The sequence below is a fragment of the Crinia signifera genome, chromosome 6 (genome assembly GCF_055691185.1).
Source record: "Crinia signifera chromosome 6, ASM5569118v1, whole genome shotgun sequence".
NCBI classification, from domain to species: Eukaryota; Metazoa; Chordata; class Amphibia; order Anura; family Myobatrachidae; genus Crinia; species Crinia signifera.
In genome coordinates this window covers 207358363-207376158 of record NC_139222.1, presented here as the reverse complement: position 1 = coordinate 207376158, position 17796 = coordinate 207358363, and the positions used below count along the sequence as shown (strand labels likewise).

At 43.1% G+C, this 17796-nt stretch overlaps 1 protein-coding gene across 2 annotated transcripts in view; it reads left to right on the top strand.

The window, feature by feature from the left end:
- Positions 1-1006: 1006 nt before the first annotated feature.
- Positions 1007-17796, top strand: part of ASPSCR1 (ASPSCR1 tether for SLC2A4, UBX domain containing) — a 200633-nt gene continuing 183843 nt past the window's right edge. The window contains exons 1-8 of one of the 2 annotated variants that reach the window (XM_083148693.1): positions 1007-1324; positions 2811-2866; positions 6603-6717; positions 9958-10061; positions 11398-11458; positions 14428-14501; positions 14583-15090; positions 15171-15310. In XM_083148693.1, coding sequence (XP_083004819.1) covers positions 1235-1324; positions 2811-2866; positions 6603-6717; positions 9958-10061; positions 11398-11458; positions 14428-14501; positions 14583-15090; positions 15171-15310 — 1148 coding nt within the window. In that variant the 5' untranslated portion in view covers positions 1007-1234. The remainder of the gene's footprint in view (positions 1325-2810; positions 2867-6602; positions 6718-9957; positions 10062-11397; positions 11459-14427; positions 14502-14582; positions 15091-15170; positions 15311-17796) is intronic. The other variant, XM_083148692.1, reaches the window with a different exon arrangement.

Sequence of the window (17796 nt, the reverse complement as noted above, 5' to 3'; positions counted from 1 at the left end):
AACTAGTGTTTTCACTTGAGAAAGGAATTTTATTTATGCATAACTCCAACTGTCCCAATTATAGCAGAACAATCTCACTATTAGACACTGTGCCCCATTGTCCCACCCACGTGCCTTTGGGTGCCACCTTCTGAGGGTGGCTCAGCACGCTGCTCCCACACCCGCCACACTGAAGCATCATTTTTTATGTAGCAAAAGGTTGCAGGTGCCAATTTGCAGGCATGCCAGAGGCTGAGGATGCTGTCTGAAAATGTTGCCATGGGGCAGCTTGACCCTTAAATTTGTCTGTGTTTGTGTCACTGAGGGGTAGATGTACAAGGCAGTAATAAGGGAGAAGTGAGTCAAAGGAGAAGTGGCCATGTCAACAATCAGCACTGTAGTAACCTCTATAATTTGCATAGTATAAAATAGAACAGAGCAGCTGATGGGTTGGCATGGGCCACTTCTCACTGCTTCATACATCTACCCCTGAGTGAATTTGTGTATGGATTATTGGATAGACAAGTACTAGGTCGACATGCATGGAGGTCGGCAGGGTCATTAGATCGACATGGGTAATGTCGACATTCAAAAGGTCGAAAGAGGTTTACACTTTTTTGATCCGAATGTCGACACAATAGACATGGACACTGAAACTTAGCACTGCGTTACCGTGCATGGCTTGCTGCGCTCAGCACACTATTTTATTCTCCAACCAGATTAATAATATGGAGTGTGCATCTGCACCATGTGGTTTTTTTTGTATTCTCCAACCACGCCTTAGTGGATGATAAGGCATGAAATACTGCCTGTTGGCACATGTCGGCTCAAATAAGTGATAACATGTCGACCTAATGCTTTTGTTGACCTAATGACCCTGTTGACCTAACCCCATATCGACCTAATGCTTTTAGACTTAGTGGAACTCGAATAAGAAGGGAATAAGAAGCTGGCAAAATAAGAAGCTAACTACAGCATCTTTGTTACTTCCTGTAGGTAGATGCGTAGCCGTAGTCACCATCACCAGTGTCAGTCAGTGTGTGGTCACGGGTACTAGGCAATGACGCCGAAAAGTATGACCTGCCTAGCAGAAATGACCTGAGAGTGGACTCGGGGGTCTCCTATCCTTCTCTCATCACCCCCTCTCTCCCACGCCACCAGCACTCCCGCAGCACAGCCTGAGCCAGCAACCAGGAGTTGTGAGCGTTTATTGTCTCAATAAAGTTGATTGAAAGCTTTCGCTACGTCAGGCAATATGGCAACCAGCGGCCCCGGGGTGTCAGTTTTGGCCCCCAACGGGCGGCGGCAGACTGTCAGGGTGACGCCTGGGACCCCGCTTTTGCAGGTAAGCCCGGACCACAGAAGATGAGGAAGCGGATAGGCGAAAGTGATTATTCGGGAACCCCAATAGCTACCGGGCTATCTGTCCCTGTATCCACCAGGATGAAAGTAGGTCTCTGCTTCAGGCTTACTATGAAGACAGTGTTGACGTACTTACAAGTATTAGCGTGCCGTGCTTGCATTTGGCTGCATGGGCATGCTGGGAGTTGTAGTTATCCTGTACCTATTTGCTTAGATTGTCCAAGTCTGACGGGAAGGTCTAACTAGGTGAGTGTGGGTCTATTCTCATTCAGTATTTGCGACTAAGGGGACCATTTATCATGTATTGCAATTACAATGTGATCTGGTTGGAATGTTACCACCCAGGATTGCATTGTAAAATGCGATACTAGTGCTGGAATGTATCATCCCGCAAACGCAGGGACAGGGCTCAGAAAGTAGCCTGCACCTGCGATGTGCTGAGCCTGGCGCTGGGGGTCGTGGTTAGTGCTGACACCCCGCTGACCGCACTGCGATCAGTAGCCCATAGGTTACAATGGGCTATCGCTGTTTCAGGACGGCGATAGCCCAGGGCTGCGATGCCAGGCTGCCCGATGTTGATACGTCAGGCAGCTTTGCATCCCCCATAGAAACCTATGGGGGATGCCACCAGTGGCGGTGCAGGAGGGATCGCAGCATGGATCGGAGATTCCTGCTGCGATCTCCCTTTGGGACATTAGGGTGATACTTAATATTTGCGGCTAACCTCCGAAAACTGGCGTTTTTGGGGATTTAGCCGCAAATATTGTTTGATAAATGTGGTCCTAAATCTCCAGATTTTTGGGGGTTAGCTGCAAATATTACATAATGTTGGCATGTATGACTGAGGGACTGTAGCAGGTATCTCCAACACCTGCTGCTATCCCCTCTTGTCCTGCATGCATGCAAAGCTCCCACAGATACTGCCATCTCATAATGCCGCTAGCCCATGGGCTACACGCCGCACTGCTGGCCAGAGCTCCCTGCATAGCCAATTTTATATTGGATCGCTAAATGCCTTTCAAAATCCTTAAAAACACCCGTGTGTTTTCGTGGAATTTGACGCAGATATGTAATAGTAAATGGGCCCTTGCATGTGATCTGTGTAAAATGCTGCCAATGGGATTGCATATTGCAATGCGATCCTGGGCAGTAAGATCCCGCCCAGATCTCATGGAATAGGTGATCCATAGAAATTGGGACCTTATATGACATACCAGTTATTCTTTATTGTGTTGGCAAATATATATTTTTCTCCTAATTGAAATTCAGCCAATAAATTGCTCTAATAATAATGAATCACTCAATCATTCTAATTGTTACATTTCTATGGAAGTAAACATCCCTGTGATTATTGCATATTCAATTCTTTGTACTACAACCCCCCCCCCCACAAAAACCTAACTAATTACTGGGATAAGGTGGGTTGCCAGCCCAGCATGTTTTATTGTCATGTAATATTTTTTTTGCAGGTGCTGGAAGAAGTCTGCAAGAAACAGAATTTCAATCCTAGGGAATATAACCTAAAGTGAGTGTGTACCTTACATCCCAGTTAACAGATGTACTAAGGTGAAGTCAGCTCCTAAATGTCACGTGGCAGATTGTTTGAAAATTGACAGTTGGGTGCTAATTGGCTGGTGTGTTATCACCTTCAACTTTATCACTTTATCAGGCTTAATATATCTGCCCCATGATCGGCAATTTGTGTCCACTTTGCACAATCTTTTCTGTTTTTCTGTCCCTACTGATCACGTCATTGGTCTATGCATCCTGTTTCCGTCTGCCACAATGCAGTGCTTGCTCATTGCTTTCATCTGTCACATTGATGTGCCTGCACTTTGTCTTCAACTGCTTTGCACATCCCTATAACTGCAGTTACATCTGTCACATCTTTACAGCACACATCTGTCATAATACTATGGTATCTGCACCTTGTAAACCTTTTGGCTGTCACATTTCTGTATATGGGATTTGTTTAAATTTGCCTGTCTTTGTTCTGTACTTTGTGTTTTGCCTGTTGTATCTCTGTACCTGTGTATGCCATTCTGGCGCTAGGTTAAAAGGCTAAAAATAGTATCATATTACAATGACAAATCAAGTTACAGCATCTACCTCAAAGCTGCCGTTTCACCTTATAAGAAACAAACAAGATATTTTTGATGCTAGACAGGTGGAAACTGTTCACCTAAATGATGAAAAAAGTCACATTTAAGGTAAATATTGCCAGCGATTGGAGTGTGCACTGGCGATAAATCGCCGGGTGCGCGCTCCCATTTTCAGCCCCCTAATGGTCGCTGGTCGGAGGAGCATGCTCCTCCGACCAGCAATTTCTTCTGCCTCTTCTCCCGGCAGTGTGACATTTTTCATCAGTGACCATCTCTGGTCACAGATGAAAACGGGACACTGAGTAATATATTGCTAGCAATATATTGCCAGCAATCATATTGCTCCATGTGTACACAGCTTTAGGGCAGTTTATCAGGAGATTATGTGCCTTCATCACAGATGGTTAAATCAGAATAACTGAGTCACTGATCCTCGGGCTTGGGCTGCTAATGTGCTTTGGCGACTGAAATGCCTGATACATAATAACTTTGCATAAGTGTGACATTTTTCCCATATATTCCTTGTACGGCTTATCTCAGCCAGTGCAACCTTTGAAGGTACGCTTGTAGAAGGGAAGGAAATACATGGGCCTGACTGTTGTGTTAGGACCCTACTGTAAGCTTTAGGATGCTGCAACCATCACATTTCAGTAATCCATTCTAGGCGTGACCTATTTCGCTTATGTATTTCGCTATGTAGTGCGACAAATACGGCTGCCTCAACTGGTACGTTTTATGACTGGCATAATCTTGTACTGAGGCCGCTCTCCCTACCTACTGTTTTATGTCCTCGCCATCCCAGTCATGCTCACTTCTTGCCTTCAGGCCTTCTTGCCTGCAACTTGTGTCGCCTGTCTCTCCCCAATCTTCTATCATGTAACCTACTTGGAGCAGAGCCTTCTTCCCTCCTGTCTGTTTGTCACAGCCCTCTTTTTGCACATCAAGTACAGCTCTTATACCTATCTACCATCTATGGCCAGTATTCAGTGCTCTTGATTCACCATTTTTATTTCGGTGAACTGGACTGTTTTTGAGTGAAACAGTGAATTTTTTTTCTCTGAAAATGTTATTCGCTGTATTCAATGTTCACTGATCGCCAAAAGTGAACAGTGAATGCCGTCCAGTTCTCCGTTTCATACTCACTGCAATTCGCTGGTGTATTTCAATAAGGGTTTTGGCTCTAATTCGACAAGAGTGTATTCAATGCTAGAATGGAGAACTGCTTTCACCGTGATTTTCGCAGAGTTTCATCATTTTGCATTCAACATCTTTTTTAGGTGAATTGGAATGTTTTCTTTTTGGTGTAAAAAAAAAAGAGTAATTTTATTATTTGAAGGGTCTTACTATTTGGATACATTTGCAGCACATCAATATTTTTATTTACAGATGACGTATGCAGGTGGGGGGGGGAGGGGCAAGGACCTGCTCATTAATATTCACTGTGCTGGGTCCTGCTCATTACATATGCACGAGCGGGACCAGCGCAGCGCTCCCTGCAAGTCCTCGTCTGCCCTGTCTCCTCTGGCCTCAGCTTCTGCTGCCTGTCTCCCTGCCAGCCCTCCTTCTCACCCCTGCTGCTGTGTGCAGCGTATGGCGCAGGCAGGGAGGCTGCCATCTCCCTGCCTTCCGCTGTCCTCCTGTTTCTATGCTGCATTCGCGGGAGGGTACAAATTCGCCGTCAGGGGCAGCGAGCCCCTGACGAGTTGAATAGGGAGAGAGTTAGGGCTGGCGGCGGACAGGGAGGGCGGTGAATCATGGCGAACGCACTGTGAATCCAAAACAGGATTCACTGCCGTGCGCTCGCCGTGTAGGTGAATACCGGCCTGTAACTGCATCATTCTCACTTGTGTTTATTAATTTCTAACACTGACCACTTGCCCCTGGTAACATGCAGACTACTCCTCTGCTTCCCTACATCTCCGCTGTATTGTGTACTAAGAATCCTGTTACTCATTTTTACCTGTGCTCTGTTTTTGTTTATCAGTTACTGTTATGGTGTGTACACACTTGTACAATGTGCTTGAGATTTTGACTATATAGTCAAAATCGCATCAGGATCGCTTGGGTTTTAATCCTTGGTCTTGGCTGCAGAGACTATATAGTACAGATCTGCACTATATAGTCCAAATTGTATGCAGATCGCATGCTGGTGTGCGATGCGATCTGATCGCAAGCCAAATCAATAGTGTGTACATACCATTAGGTTTAGTTCTGTGTACCATGTATTGTTCTAATGTGTGCTATATGTACAGCGCTGCGTACCACTTGTGGCGCCTTTTAAATAAAAAGTAATTCTAAATATAACCTCCAATAAATTTCAGCTATTGAGGCTAATTGGATATCCCTGGTGAATCCATTAACTACGGTAAATTACCATGGCTAATTGGATACCATTCTATATTGTCGCTTGCATTGTTCTTTTCTATCATTGGTGTAATGTGTTGAACATGTCCTACATTACAATATAGATATATTGGTGAAAGAAACCAGGCCAACAAAAATAAAACTGTTCCTGGTTTATATAATTATAATACTAATGTATTTTAGTCTTATTGGCTTTAAATATGAACTGTTTTATTATTGCAGAGAAGTCTGGTGTGTTTTGCGGACTCCTAAATATTGGTACAATTTATTTAATGTACATTTACTTATATAGTGCCAGCATATTTCATTGCACTTTATTATATTGGAGCTGGACCTTTTAAATATGTGTCTGAACATTTCCTTTTGAAGAATCTGGTACAAACAAGACCAGCATGAAGGGACATACTCTGTTATTTTGCTTCCATGGTGGATGAAGGGCCGTGGAAGTCGCCTTTATACATTTATGGGTTGCGCCCAACTTAATTTGAGCTCTACTGGATTAATAATTATATTGCCTTTTTGCATGCTTTGTATTTTTAACAGTCCTGTTGCATCACTTTAAAGGGCACCATTGTGATATATTAGGTGTTTCTGTAGTTTTAAGGCAGGCAGTACTTTAGGGCCAGTCTAACTGCGATTTCCAGTGTGTCTTTTCTCACTAGTCTTTTTACTTGAAAGTTGTGTAAAATAAATTCACTTGCTATTCAGGTACTTGTTTACTGCTAAATCATTTTTATGTCCTCGGCCTTTATAAATGTTAGTCCTTGTCTGACACCTGTGTTCTTTCATCTGCAGGTTTCAGAGAACAGTACTAGACCTTTCTCTGCAGTGGCGATTTGCCAACCTTCCCAATAATGCCAAACTGGAGATGGTTAGCTGCTCTCAGCAACGAGCTGGAGTGGAGAAATCGGTGAGATGCTTTCTGTCTGTTTACTGAAAGTACAATAAGAGCTTGTCAAAGTGAATTGGTCCTAAGGTGGCCATTTGGAAGACAAAAAGTACTGGTTTGGAGGGATATTACTTGCAGATATTGATACCTGTTGTAAGCTGATGGCAGTGTCTAATTCACTGAATGTGTCTTAGACACACCCAGTTATGCAAATTAATTAAAACCGCTGTGACTGCAATCTTATAGCAGGAATACTGTACACTCCTTTTTGAAAATAAAGCTGGTTTTCAGCTGTGTTTGGCATAGCTACAAAATGGCACATGTGCCTTGTATTGGCTAGCCCCATGAGCACCAGGCATCATGATCTCTCGCACATGATGACATTATAGTGCGCAGAGGGGGCAAGACTGGTAAGTGCAACGCTGACTGGTGTATCAGAGGATGCTCCATACACAGGTAGACAGGCTGTAGTGAGCCTTGATGGGACAGTTTGGTGGTGCTGCAGCAGAGATTCTAGGCACCCGGCTAGCCAGAAGCAAGGGCCAGTGGGTGGTACCGGTCATAAACCTCTAGTTCCAATCCTGGTGTTTGGGATGGGGAAGGATGCTGCTATATTTGTCAAGTAAACAGAAAAATCATATTTGCATACTAATTAGTGTGCATTTTACAAGCTCTAAGCAACTTATCTATAGTTTATTGACGGTCACTGTAATGTGTTTGAGAGTTTTTCTTTAAGCATCTTCTGTCATATTCCGGGTGCATCTGCTCCTGTTGCTTGCATGGGGAGGGGGCTGCACTTGCTATCTAATGAAGACTTGGTTGCATCTCACATTTGTAGCCAACTCTGTGCAAATTGCATAATGTCTTTTTCACATTTTCGTCTGCCTCCAACTTTGAATGATGTCTATATATGCTTTCAGGTTTTACATAATACTATGATGTAACTTGTGTGTCCCTACAAAGCCTTTCCTCTTATATGCTGCATGCTTTTCATCCCACGTAGATATTAGATCAGTAACAGCCTGACATTGGAATGGCAACCAGACCTTGATCTATCTGGATATTCAATTTGGATTTGGCTGAGACATACTTTTGTATACATCCATCATGGTTACTGCGAGGATACTGACACACACACATACAGTAGTATTTATTCAAGTTTTTTTTATAGGGCAGGGTGCTTTTTCAATTGGGATTGCATATATGGAACACACCAAAAGTTCTCAGCAGTATGTCAGCGCAGTGGGGGACAGCGTAAGGGTGCACAGTGCCACACACAAAAATGGCAGGGTTTATTTTGAGGTTTTAAAAAATTGGGCAGGGTGCGGCACCCTGCAAAAGAAGCTTAGAGGGAACACTACACACATATATCAGATCTGCAGCAATAGGCCGCTGCTCATTTTGTATTCTTTTGATAGCTAATGACTGTGGACTGTTACATATAAGGTGGTATCCAGTTAGCCCTGACAAGCCACACGTGGAGCAAAATCCCTGATAACCAGGCCATAGAGACTTGATTTCCCACTGTAACACATTGGCCCAATAACCTTTTTCCTGGGTTCCATGGGGGAAATTTACTAAGACCATAGCAAGTAGAATACGCATTGGTACTTGTGTATTATCTGGGTGCCCGATGTTGAAAATTGCACTGCGCTCGCCATGCTTCGGGTTCGTATTCCGTGTCCCCTCGCAGGGCTCGGTGGCTCGCTGCGCTCGCCACACTATATAAAATCGACTCCACGCCGACGTGGATAGTGGGTCCATGAAAAAAGTCGGAGGACGAGTACCGCCTCCCCTTGCGGGCTCGCTGCGCTCGCCATGCTTTGGGTTGGCGTTGATGGTGGGGTGGCGTTAATAATGGGGGGGCCAGGGGGGCATTTAACATTGCCCCTAATGTGAAATCGGGTGTCAGGGACCATTTAACATTGATTCCTATGGAAAAATCGCGTCCATCGCATGTGCGATTTGGTCGACGCGATTTTCCCTACCCGATGAAAAAATCAGGCGCCCAGATAATACACAAGTACCTACGCATTTTATGATAATCTGTCGGTAATTGCGCTAAAAGCCATTGAGGTATATTACCACCGACAATAGAATACCTCTCATTTGGTTTGAAGGATTGACCAGTCTTTTTCAGTTCCATTGAGGGATACATTTTTAATAAGCTTCTTCGGAAAAAATGACATTCCAGACTGTCGCCTGCACAGAAATTGATTAGGAAAACATTAAATAAATCCCAATTTAACCCTTTGAGTGCCAACGTTGGTGTGAGAGATGTGCAAAATATCCGCTAAAAAAATGCCAGTGCCGCTCATTTGCCTAAATGTCGCTAAAGCAATTCCTGTTCCTCGACTATGGCCCTGGTATTTTTAGCGGATATGTTACACATCTCTCACAGCAATGTTGGCACTCAAGTTAAAACAACTTTAAAGACCCAGAACAACTCCACCCAGGGGCTGTGTAGTCTTAGCTCAAAGTCGTTATCTTTTAAGGTAGAGAAATTACTAATTGTATCCCTGTCTGTCAAGTGGCTAATTAGGGTCAGCCTATTGACTACCTGCTGGCATAATTATGCTAGGATAGATTACTTCTTACAGAATTGTAAAAACTGTCATTCCGGGCCGTACTCTGAGTAACCTACGTTTTACACATAAGTGTACTTCATTACAGTTTGCGGAATGTGCGGTATATGTTTGGATAGTCATGCAGAAACATCATAGAGCTATTGCTATAATTCTTAAACCATACCTTGGAAAAAATGCACAAATAAAAAAAGCAAAAGTTTTTACCTTTTATGTAATTAGTTAATCGACAATTAATATAGCTGCACAATTATTATATTGAAGTGCCATTATACAGAGTTCTACCTATATGTGTTCCAGTCAGTTCTCCGGAACTCGCCACTCTGAAAAACTCGAATTAGACTGCAGTCACAGAGTATATTTGGAAGTGCATAGACTCCCTGGGGGGAATCTACTAAGATGTGTATTCTACTTCACATGTGATGTTGCTATGGGCAACCAATCAGAATGTACTTATTTATTTAGCACCCTCTAGAAGATAGTAAACAGGATCTGACTAGTTGCCCATAGCAACATCACATGTGAAGTAGAAGAAACATCTTAGTAAATCCCCCCCAGGGAGTCTATGCACTTCTAAATATACTCTGACTCTTTATATTTTGTATGGTTAAGAAATTTCACAAATTTGAGGAGACTGGTGTTTGACTTACGCCCCTGTTTTTTTTTTTTGTACTAGAAAGTACGGGTAGCGTTGCAGTTGGAGGATGGCGTAAGGTTACAGGATGAGTTCCTCGGCAGCCAGACTCTGTGGGATGTGCTGGCCCATTTTTCACATACTAGGTAAGAACAGAAATGGCCTCTGCCATGACATATCTGCTCTACACTGCATTTTGTATGACTAGTTTATATGAATCTACTTTTTCAGCATAACTCAATACATCTTTTAAAATATTTTATAGAATACTTTACATTGCATTTACAATAAGGGCAGTATGGATAGGTACTGAAAAAAGTACTCCCCAAAAAACTGCTCCCAAATAATATAAAATAAAGTGAATTCATATGTTTTAAAACAGGGATGGGAAACCTTCAGCCCTCCAGCTGTTGTTGAACTACAGTACACATCCCAACATGCCCTGTAACAGTTTTAGGATTACCAAATAGAAAAACTGTAGCAATGCATGCTGGGATGTGTAGTTCAACAACAGCTGGAGGGCCAAAGGTTCCCCATCCCTGGTTTAAAAGGAAAGAAATGTGGCAGTTGGCTGGCAGCTACTTGCGTGCCATTCTAATAGATTACATTTGGTACCTGGATAGGATTAACTCCTCGATACACATCTTCCTAGTAAATTTTATGTGGAAGATGTAACCCCGTGCAGCCAGAAAGTCTTTGTAAATTGAAGATTTTTTTTTTTTATTATTATTTTAATAACACGGTTACAAAGATTAGGAGAGAACAAAAAAGTAAATAAAGGCATTCTATGCATCTGCACAATTACATATACAATAACCATAAAGCCACAAAGTCTCTGTAGATGGAAGGGCTTTGCTTCAATATCTTCTGTCTTGGTAACCTCTACGGCTTTGACTGTGATTTGGGACACCCCTGAAAAGTCTGTGCTTGGATAAATGAGAGATGTAGTAAGTAATTCCATTCAGTTAAACATAATTTCAAGTTTTCAATGTGCTGTAGTTCTCTGTGAGGATAAACAGATCAACTTTTATAAAGGTCTTACCAAGTAAGGAAAACCAATAAAATTATCCTCTCAGATGGCTGTCACCATATTGCTGAGGTCATAGCTGTCTGGTTGTTCAGTATGCAATCAAATCTTCCCCCTTACTGAGAAATGTTTCATCATTCTGTCTGAGTTGTGCAAATGTGCATGTATTCTGATGCAAGCAATACAAATTGCTGGCATTTAGTTTCTGAACATTGAGTTTTTCCTACACCGTTACACTTGTGTGGTCTGTCCTGCACTGCGATATCTTGGTAGAATGAAGAGGAGACTGGACTAATATCTAAGTTGCCAAGAAAAGCGAGAAGTGGGAAATGATGTTCTATCTATCTATCTATCTATCTATCTATCTATCTATCTATCTATCTATCTATCTATCTATCTTACAGATAAGGTGATGCTCTTCAAGTTTACTGTTAGGTGGTATTTATATTTTTCAGGGTGTGTTTGGAAGAAGTTCCTCATGGAAGCGTTCCTGTATGTATTTATATGCGGGATGAGGTAAGGTGGTGCACAGACAGTAGAATACTAATCCAGACAGCTTTTTAATGAGTGATTCATTTGCTCCTGTGTTACCAGCTCGCACCTCACCTCTCGGGAACTGATGTACCAGATTGGACCAAAAGAGTCCCACCAACATTCTTTAATGTTATAATAAAAGTACATTGAAGGTTTAAAAAGTATACATATTACTTCATTATATATTTCACATGGATGCTCCACCCAGCACTCACCAATGACCTCAAAAGCTGAAACTAACTTACTGTATAGAACTTTCGGAACTTGAGTCCTCAAACACAGATCGTATCCAAAAAACGCTTAGAACATTCTTGAAACAAATATACACAGTAATATCAGCAGAAACCTCCCTTATGAGGTGTATTAACAGTGTATTAAAGGTCTAGAGTGAGATTTTGTGTGTTTACCTTTTATTTAGCAAAATGTCTGAGTATGACTTACACATTTTTGCTCGAAGCTCCATGGGGCTATGAACAACTCACAAGTTGCTGATAGTACAGCCACACCTCCACTATTTGTGTGTATTTGTTTTAGCCCCTATAACATGTTAAAATTGTTTATATCTTTCTGAAAAGATTTTGAGGGTTCTGTTAAACTTTTCTGTTATTAGAGGACGTTTCCAGTTTAAACTACCCCCCTTTAACTACCCACTTTGTTCCCATATATTTAACACCAACTGCTGGAAGCTTGCTTTGTTTGTGACTGGAGAATACAAAATAAATTAGGCCTTTCCACCAAACCCTTCTGTATTGAATTTGCTAGTATAATGTGATATGCAAATCCCACAGCAATAATGTTCTTTGCCATTCAGAACTGCAAATGTCCTTAATGCTATATACGGTAGATGTACCTGGGGCATTGTTTATGGAATCTATTTTTTTTACACAGCATAACATTACAAAGTCAGTTTGTTCTCTCATCTGATTTAGAATATATGTACATTTAAAATATTTGAGATCTCTATTATTAGCTATGTAGACTTACCTACATTTTTCCCAGTAGAATTGCTAAAATACACATGGTACCGTGACATTTTACACTATGCATGTAGTTGAATGTGCACACCAGGTTCTAAGCACTGCAAAACTGATCCAGTTGATATAGATTTACTATTAAAATAGGCTATAACCATATAGAGCACAGGTCTTCAACCTGTGGCCCTCCAGATGTTGTGGAACTACATATCCCAGTATGCCCTAACATTTTTGGTATGCTCTTATAGGAAAAAATGTGGCAATGCATGTTGGAACATGTAGTTTCACAACATCTGGAGGGCCACAGGTTGAAGACCCATGATATAGAGGCCAGGTATATTATCTACAACACTGTATGGGTCCAATCTGTAAATTGTAAGTCTGTCTCGAAACTAAGTCCTGTGTTATTAGTTTCTTGCTGTAGTTGCATCAAGTGAAAAGAAAAACACAACACCCCATAAGCCCTTCACTGCTTACAGCCTTTGTGGGGTGGTCGCATTAAGCGGCCTGATTCTGGTTCACTTGCAAAAGCAAATTCACTCTGTAATGGACAAAACCATGTGCACTGCAGGTGGGGCAGATGTAACATGTGCAGGGTTAGATTTGGGTGTTATTTTGTTTCTGTGCAAAGTAAATACTTGTTGCTTTATTTTTACACTGCACTATAGATAACCGTTTGAAGTACAAACCCCACCCAAATCTAACTCTCTCTGCACATGTTGGGGGAAATTTACTAAGATGTGAAATACACTTCACAGGTCATGTTGCTATGGGCAACCAATTAGACGCTACTTATTTCTTTTTCACCCTCTAGAACAGGGGTGTCAAACTCAAATTCATCGGGGGCCGCATCAGCAGTTTGGTCACCCTCAAAAGGCCGGTTGTATTCTTAGGTCCCCCTGTATAATTATAATGCCATGACACCACAGGCTGCTCCCCCTGTATAATATAAAATGAATGCCATGACACCACAGGCTGCTCCCCCTGTATAATAACAATGCCATGACACCACAGACTGCTCCCCCTGTATAATATAATAAAAGTAATGCCAAGACACATAAATGATTATACAGGAGGAGCAGCCTGTGGTGTCATGGCATTATTATTATTATTATACATGGGGACACCTCAGGAAACAGCAGATATATATATATTTTTATTATTGTGAGTGTGATCCTCATCCTCACTTACTGTTTCTCCGTCTGTCCTGCAGCTGCTGCGGCTTCCAGCTTTTCTTCACTGCTTGCTGCGGCCACACTGTCACCGACTCCCGGTCCAGCTTCCCTGCCTGCTCCTACTTCTCTACAGACGCATGGGCGGGCGGCGTCATCGTCATGACGTCCCCACCCAGTGTCTGTCACTGCCGGGCATCAGAGGGAACAGGCGGCCGGGCCCTCCTCCACGTAGCCGTGGAGGCCGGCGGCCATGTTTCTGTAGCCGCATACATATGTGCCTACAGGAACATGGCCGCCGACAGTGGAGGAACAGGTAAGGCAGCCGCGGTGGGGTGGGTGAGAGGAGGTGGCCTAGACAGGAGCTGGGACACACTGCCCTGCATGCTATCTCCTCGCGCGGGCCACATGACGAGGTCTGGCGGGCCGGATTTGGCCCGCGGGCCTTGTGTTTGACACCCGTGCTCTAGAAGATAGTAGACAGGATGTGATTGGTTGCCCATAGCAACATGACCTGTTAAGTGTATTTCACATCTTAGTAAATTTCCCCCGTTACATCTGCCCCACCTGCAGTGCACAAGGTTTTGTCCATTAGAGAGAAAATTTGCTTTTGCAAGTGAACCAGAATCAGGTCCATAGTGTGTTTAGGAAAAGCAGCAGTAGTTAATAGAACATTAGGTGGTGAGAGGACGCATGGTAAGCATTTACTATAATTGTTTCTGTCAGAACTAAATAATGATGGTTGGTTGTACAGGAGATCTGTTATTTAACAAGTCCAGATAATTGAGCTACTCTTAACTTTAAGGTGACCGGTGAACAGACTTTAAAACAAACAACACTTCAGTCTTTGGGACTGACAAGCGGAAGTGCCATAATTAGGTAAGTGTCCTTTCCCTTTCTATTTAATCTGCATGGTACTTGTGCTGGTGTTGCCTAATTTATATTTATCTCTTTGACAAGGTTTATAGTGAGGACATCTGACCAATGTGAGAACAGACAGCCTGCGAAAACACAAAATTATATAAAAAGAGCGCAGAAGATGGAATCAGAGGATCCCTTGGTAATTGAGCAAGTCAAAAAGGAGCCTGCTGTTTGCCAGGAAGAGCAGGTGTCAATTGAGACTCCTAAGAGGGTAGAACCCCCAGCTGGAGTAGTGGTTAAGGAAAGGGATTCTGGGTTCTTAGCGTCAAACTCTGTACAGAAATCCAGTGCAAGGGAGATACAACCAGAAGCAGTTAAGGAAAAACCTGGCCCTTCCTCTGTTTGCCATAATGAACCTCTTGCTCAGTCTTTGGCAACTTCATTTATCCCTTTCCAAGGAGGTGGTCATCGACTGGGCGGGGCCAATGTTCCTGCAGCTTCACCAGACACAGACATGCTATGTGCCACTGCTCAAGAACCTTTTCGCAGCCCAGGGCCTTCTAAGCCAAAGAAATCCAAAACCGATGGAGAGGAAAGTGAGTCAGTGGTAAGCCTTCGTCTTACGGTAGAATTAACACATGTACATTGTGGTTGGAACTCTAAAATTTCTTATACTTTGTTTTGTAGCTAATAGAAAGAGAGACTGTTGTGTGCCACTTGGATTTGGAAGAGAATGTTCGTGGCAATTTCCATGAACTCCCAGATGACTTTTTTGAGGTCACAATGGATGACGTGAGAAGAAGATTCTCTGAACTGAAAAGTGAAAGGTGAAAAAAGTTTTGGTCTCGCACTTTTTATGTTGTATTGTTTTGAGCAGTGACTTACACACACATTTAATGGAATACAATAGCCATTTAATGGAGTACAATAGCTACAGAGTTGGACATTGAATTTAGGGTTGGTATTGTTAATAACCGACTTACTCAAAAGCAACGATTTCTGAAATGCCACTGTAAGGAGATCCTAGATTAACATTAAAGAGACATTGGCCCTTATTCTAGTTCACTCTCAGAGGCAAATTCCTTCTCAAATGGGCAGAACCATGTGCATTGCAGGTGGGGCAGATGTAACGTGCATAGAGAGTTAGATTTGGGTGTTATTTTGTTTCTGTGCAGGGAAAATACTGACTGCTTTATTTTTACACTGCAATATAGATCTCACTTTGAAGTAAAGCCCCACCCAAATCTCACTCTCTCTGCACATGTTACATCTGCCCCACCTGCAGTGCACAAGGTTTTGTCCATTTGAGAAGGAATTTGCCTCTGCGAGAGAACCAGAATAAAGTCCATTGAACGTGGTTATTATTTATTAATATTTCTTACTTAAGATAATAGACCACTATCGCACATCCATATACAGCCATCTTTAATATAAGTGAAAGTCACCCTATGCTGCTGTCCAATGACCTACACTAAAGTTGTGCTTTTTAATAAAATTTTGGAACAGTGTTTGGCCCAAAAATACACACACTTAGTGGCCACTTTACTGGTTGTACCTTTCTTATACTGAGTAGGTATGTAATGGATGTGTAATTGGGTGTGTAACAAGCTGTTTGAAACATTAGGGGTTATTCAGTAAGGATAGCAAAATCTTTCTCTAATTGGCAAAACCATGTGCACAGCAAGTGGGGCATATGTAATGTGCGGGATACGGTCATTGGGTCACCAGCATGTTGGCCGACAGGGTCATTAGGTTGACATGGGTTAGGTCGACATGGTGGTTTTTACTTTTTTTTTTAGCTGACATGTGCTGACAGGCTGTATTTCATGCCCTACCATCCACTAGGGCATGGCAGGAGAGTAAAATAGTGTGCCGAAGCGTAGCGAGGCACCTTGCCCAAAGTGGTGCTATGTTACAGTGTCCATGTTGACTGTCGACATTCGGGACAAAATAAATGTGAAAAACCCCATGTTGACCTTTTGACTTATGTCCAAACTGTTGTCTAAATTGCAGTGTAAAAATAAAGCAGACCTTATGTACCCTGCACAGAAACAAAAATGGTCACCCAAATCTAACTGTCTTTGCATGTTACATTTGCCCCACCTGCAGTGCATTTTGCTTTTGAGATCCTCACTGAATAACCCCCTGTCACATCCCCCCAGACCATGAGGGGGGGGGGGGGGGGTACTTACCGGGTCCAGTGGCGCTGGTGGTGTGCGCAGCAGCTACAGGTATCCGGGTGTTGAGCTGGCGTCTCTGTGAAGGAGACACTCTGGGCGGCTGCAAGCGGCTCTCTGCAGCACCGGGGTCTCGTCAGGCGGCTAAAGCTCCGGCATCTTCTGGGTTGTGCTGGCGCGCACCTCCCTAGAGGCTCTCTTAAAGGGACAGTACCTCAATTAGCAGACGTCATTAGACGTCTGCAGGAAATCACTCCCCTATTTAAGTAAGTCTCTGGCAAGCATTCCCTGTCAGAGTATAGGTTTACAGCCTGCTCCAGCGTGCCTTGTGCTATTAGTGTTTTCCAGACTACCTAATATTAACTTTCCTTCAGCTTAATCCCAGGGTACTGCGAACCACGATCACCTGTGTATGACCCTTCCTGAGTTTGGACTCCCTCTGCCTTATCCTTCGGTACCGACTTGTCCATTCTGATCTCGACTCGGCTAGACGACTCTCCATATCCCGCTCCCTAGTAGATATCAACTCAGAAGGGGGACCTGACAAGGGGGCGCGACCGGCGTGTCCGGTACTGCTAATGCCCAAATCCCGCTTGGAGGGGTCACTGGCAGAAACTCCCCGGCACAGTAAGACTCCGCGCCCTTATCTCAGGTCACACCAATACCAGAGTTGATGGGCTTATTATTGTGGTTTGTGACACCCCCATTGTTTGAAAACTGTGGTCCATGGACACAAGATGCACATTCCCACCAACATTACACCACCACCCGCCTGCCTGAAGTCAGGATGAATCCAAAGATTCATGTTTATAAAAAGTTCTAGAGATTCTTTGAGCCAGGCAACATTTTTCCATTCTCCAACTGTCCAGTTGGAGAGGCTGTGCCCATTGCATCCACAATCTATTGCTGTAGCACATTCATGTCATGGTTTGAAACCCTGTCCCATCAGAGATGCTCATCTACGTACCATTGTTGTAATGCATTGTTGTTCTATCCTTTATTGTCGGCTTAGACCAGTCTGACCAGTCTGCACTATCTTCTGTTGTAAAGCATAAGTAGTCAGTATTTGACTTAATATAATTAATTGAATCGCTGATGTGTTTTATCCTAGCCCAATCAATCATTCTGTGTTTCCT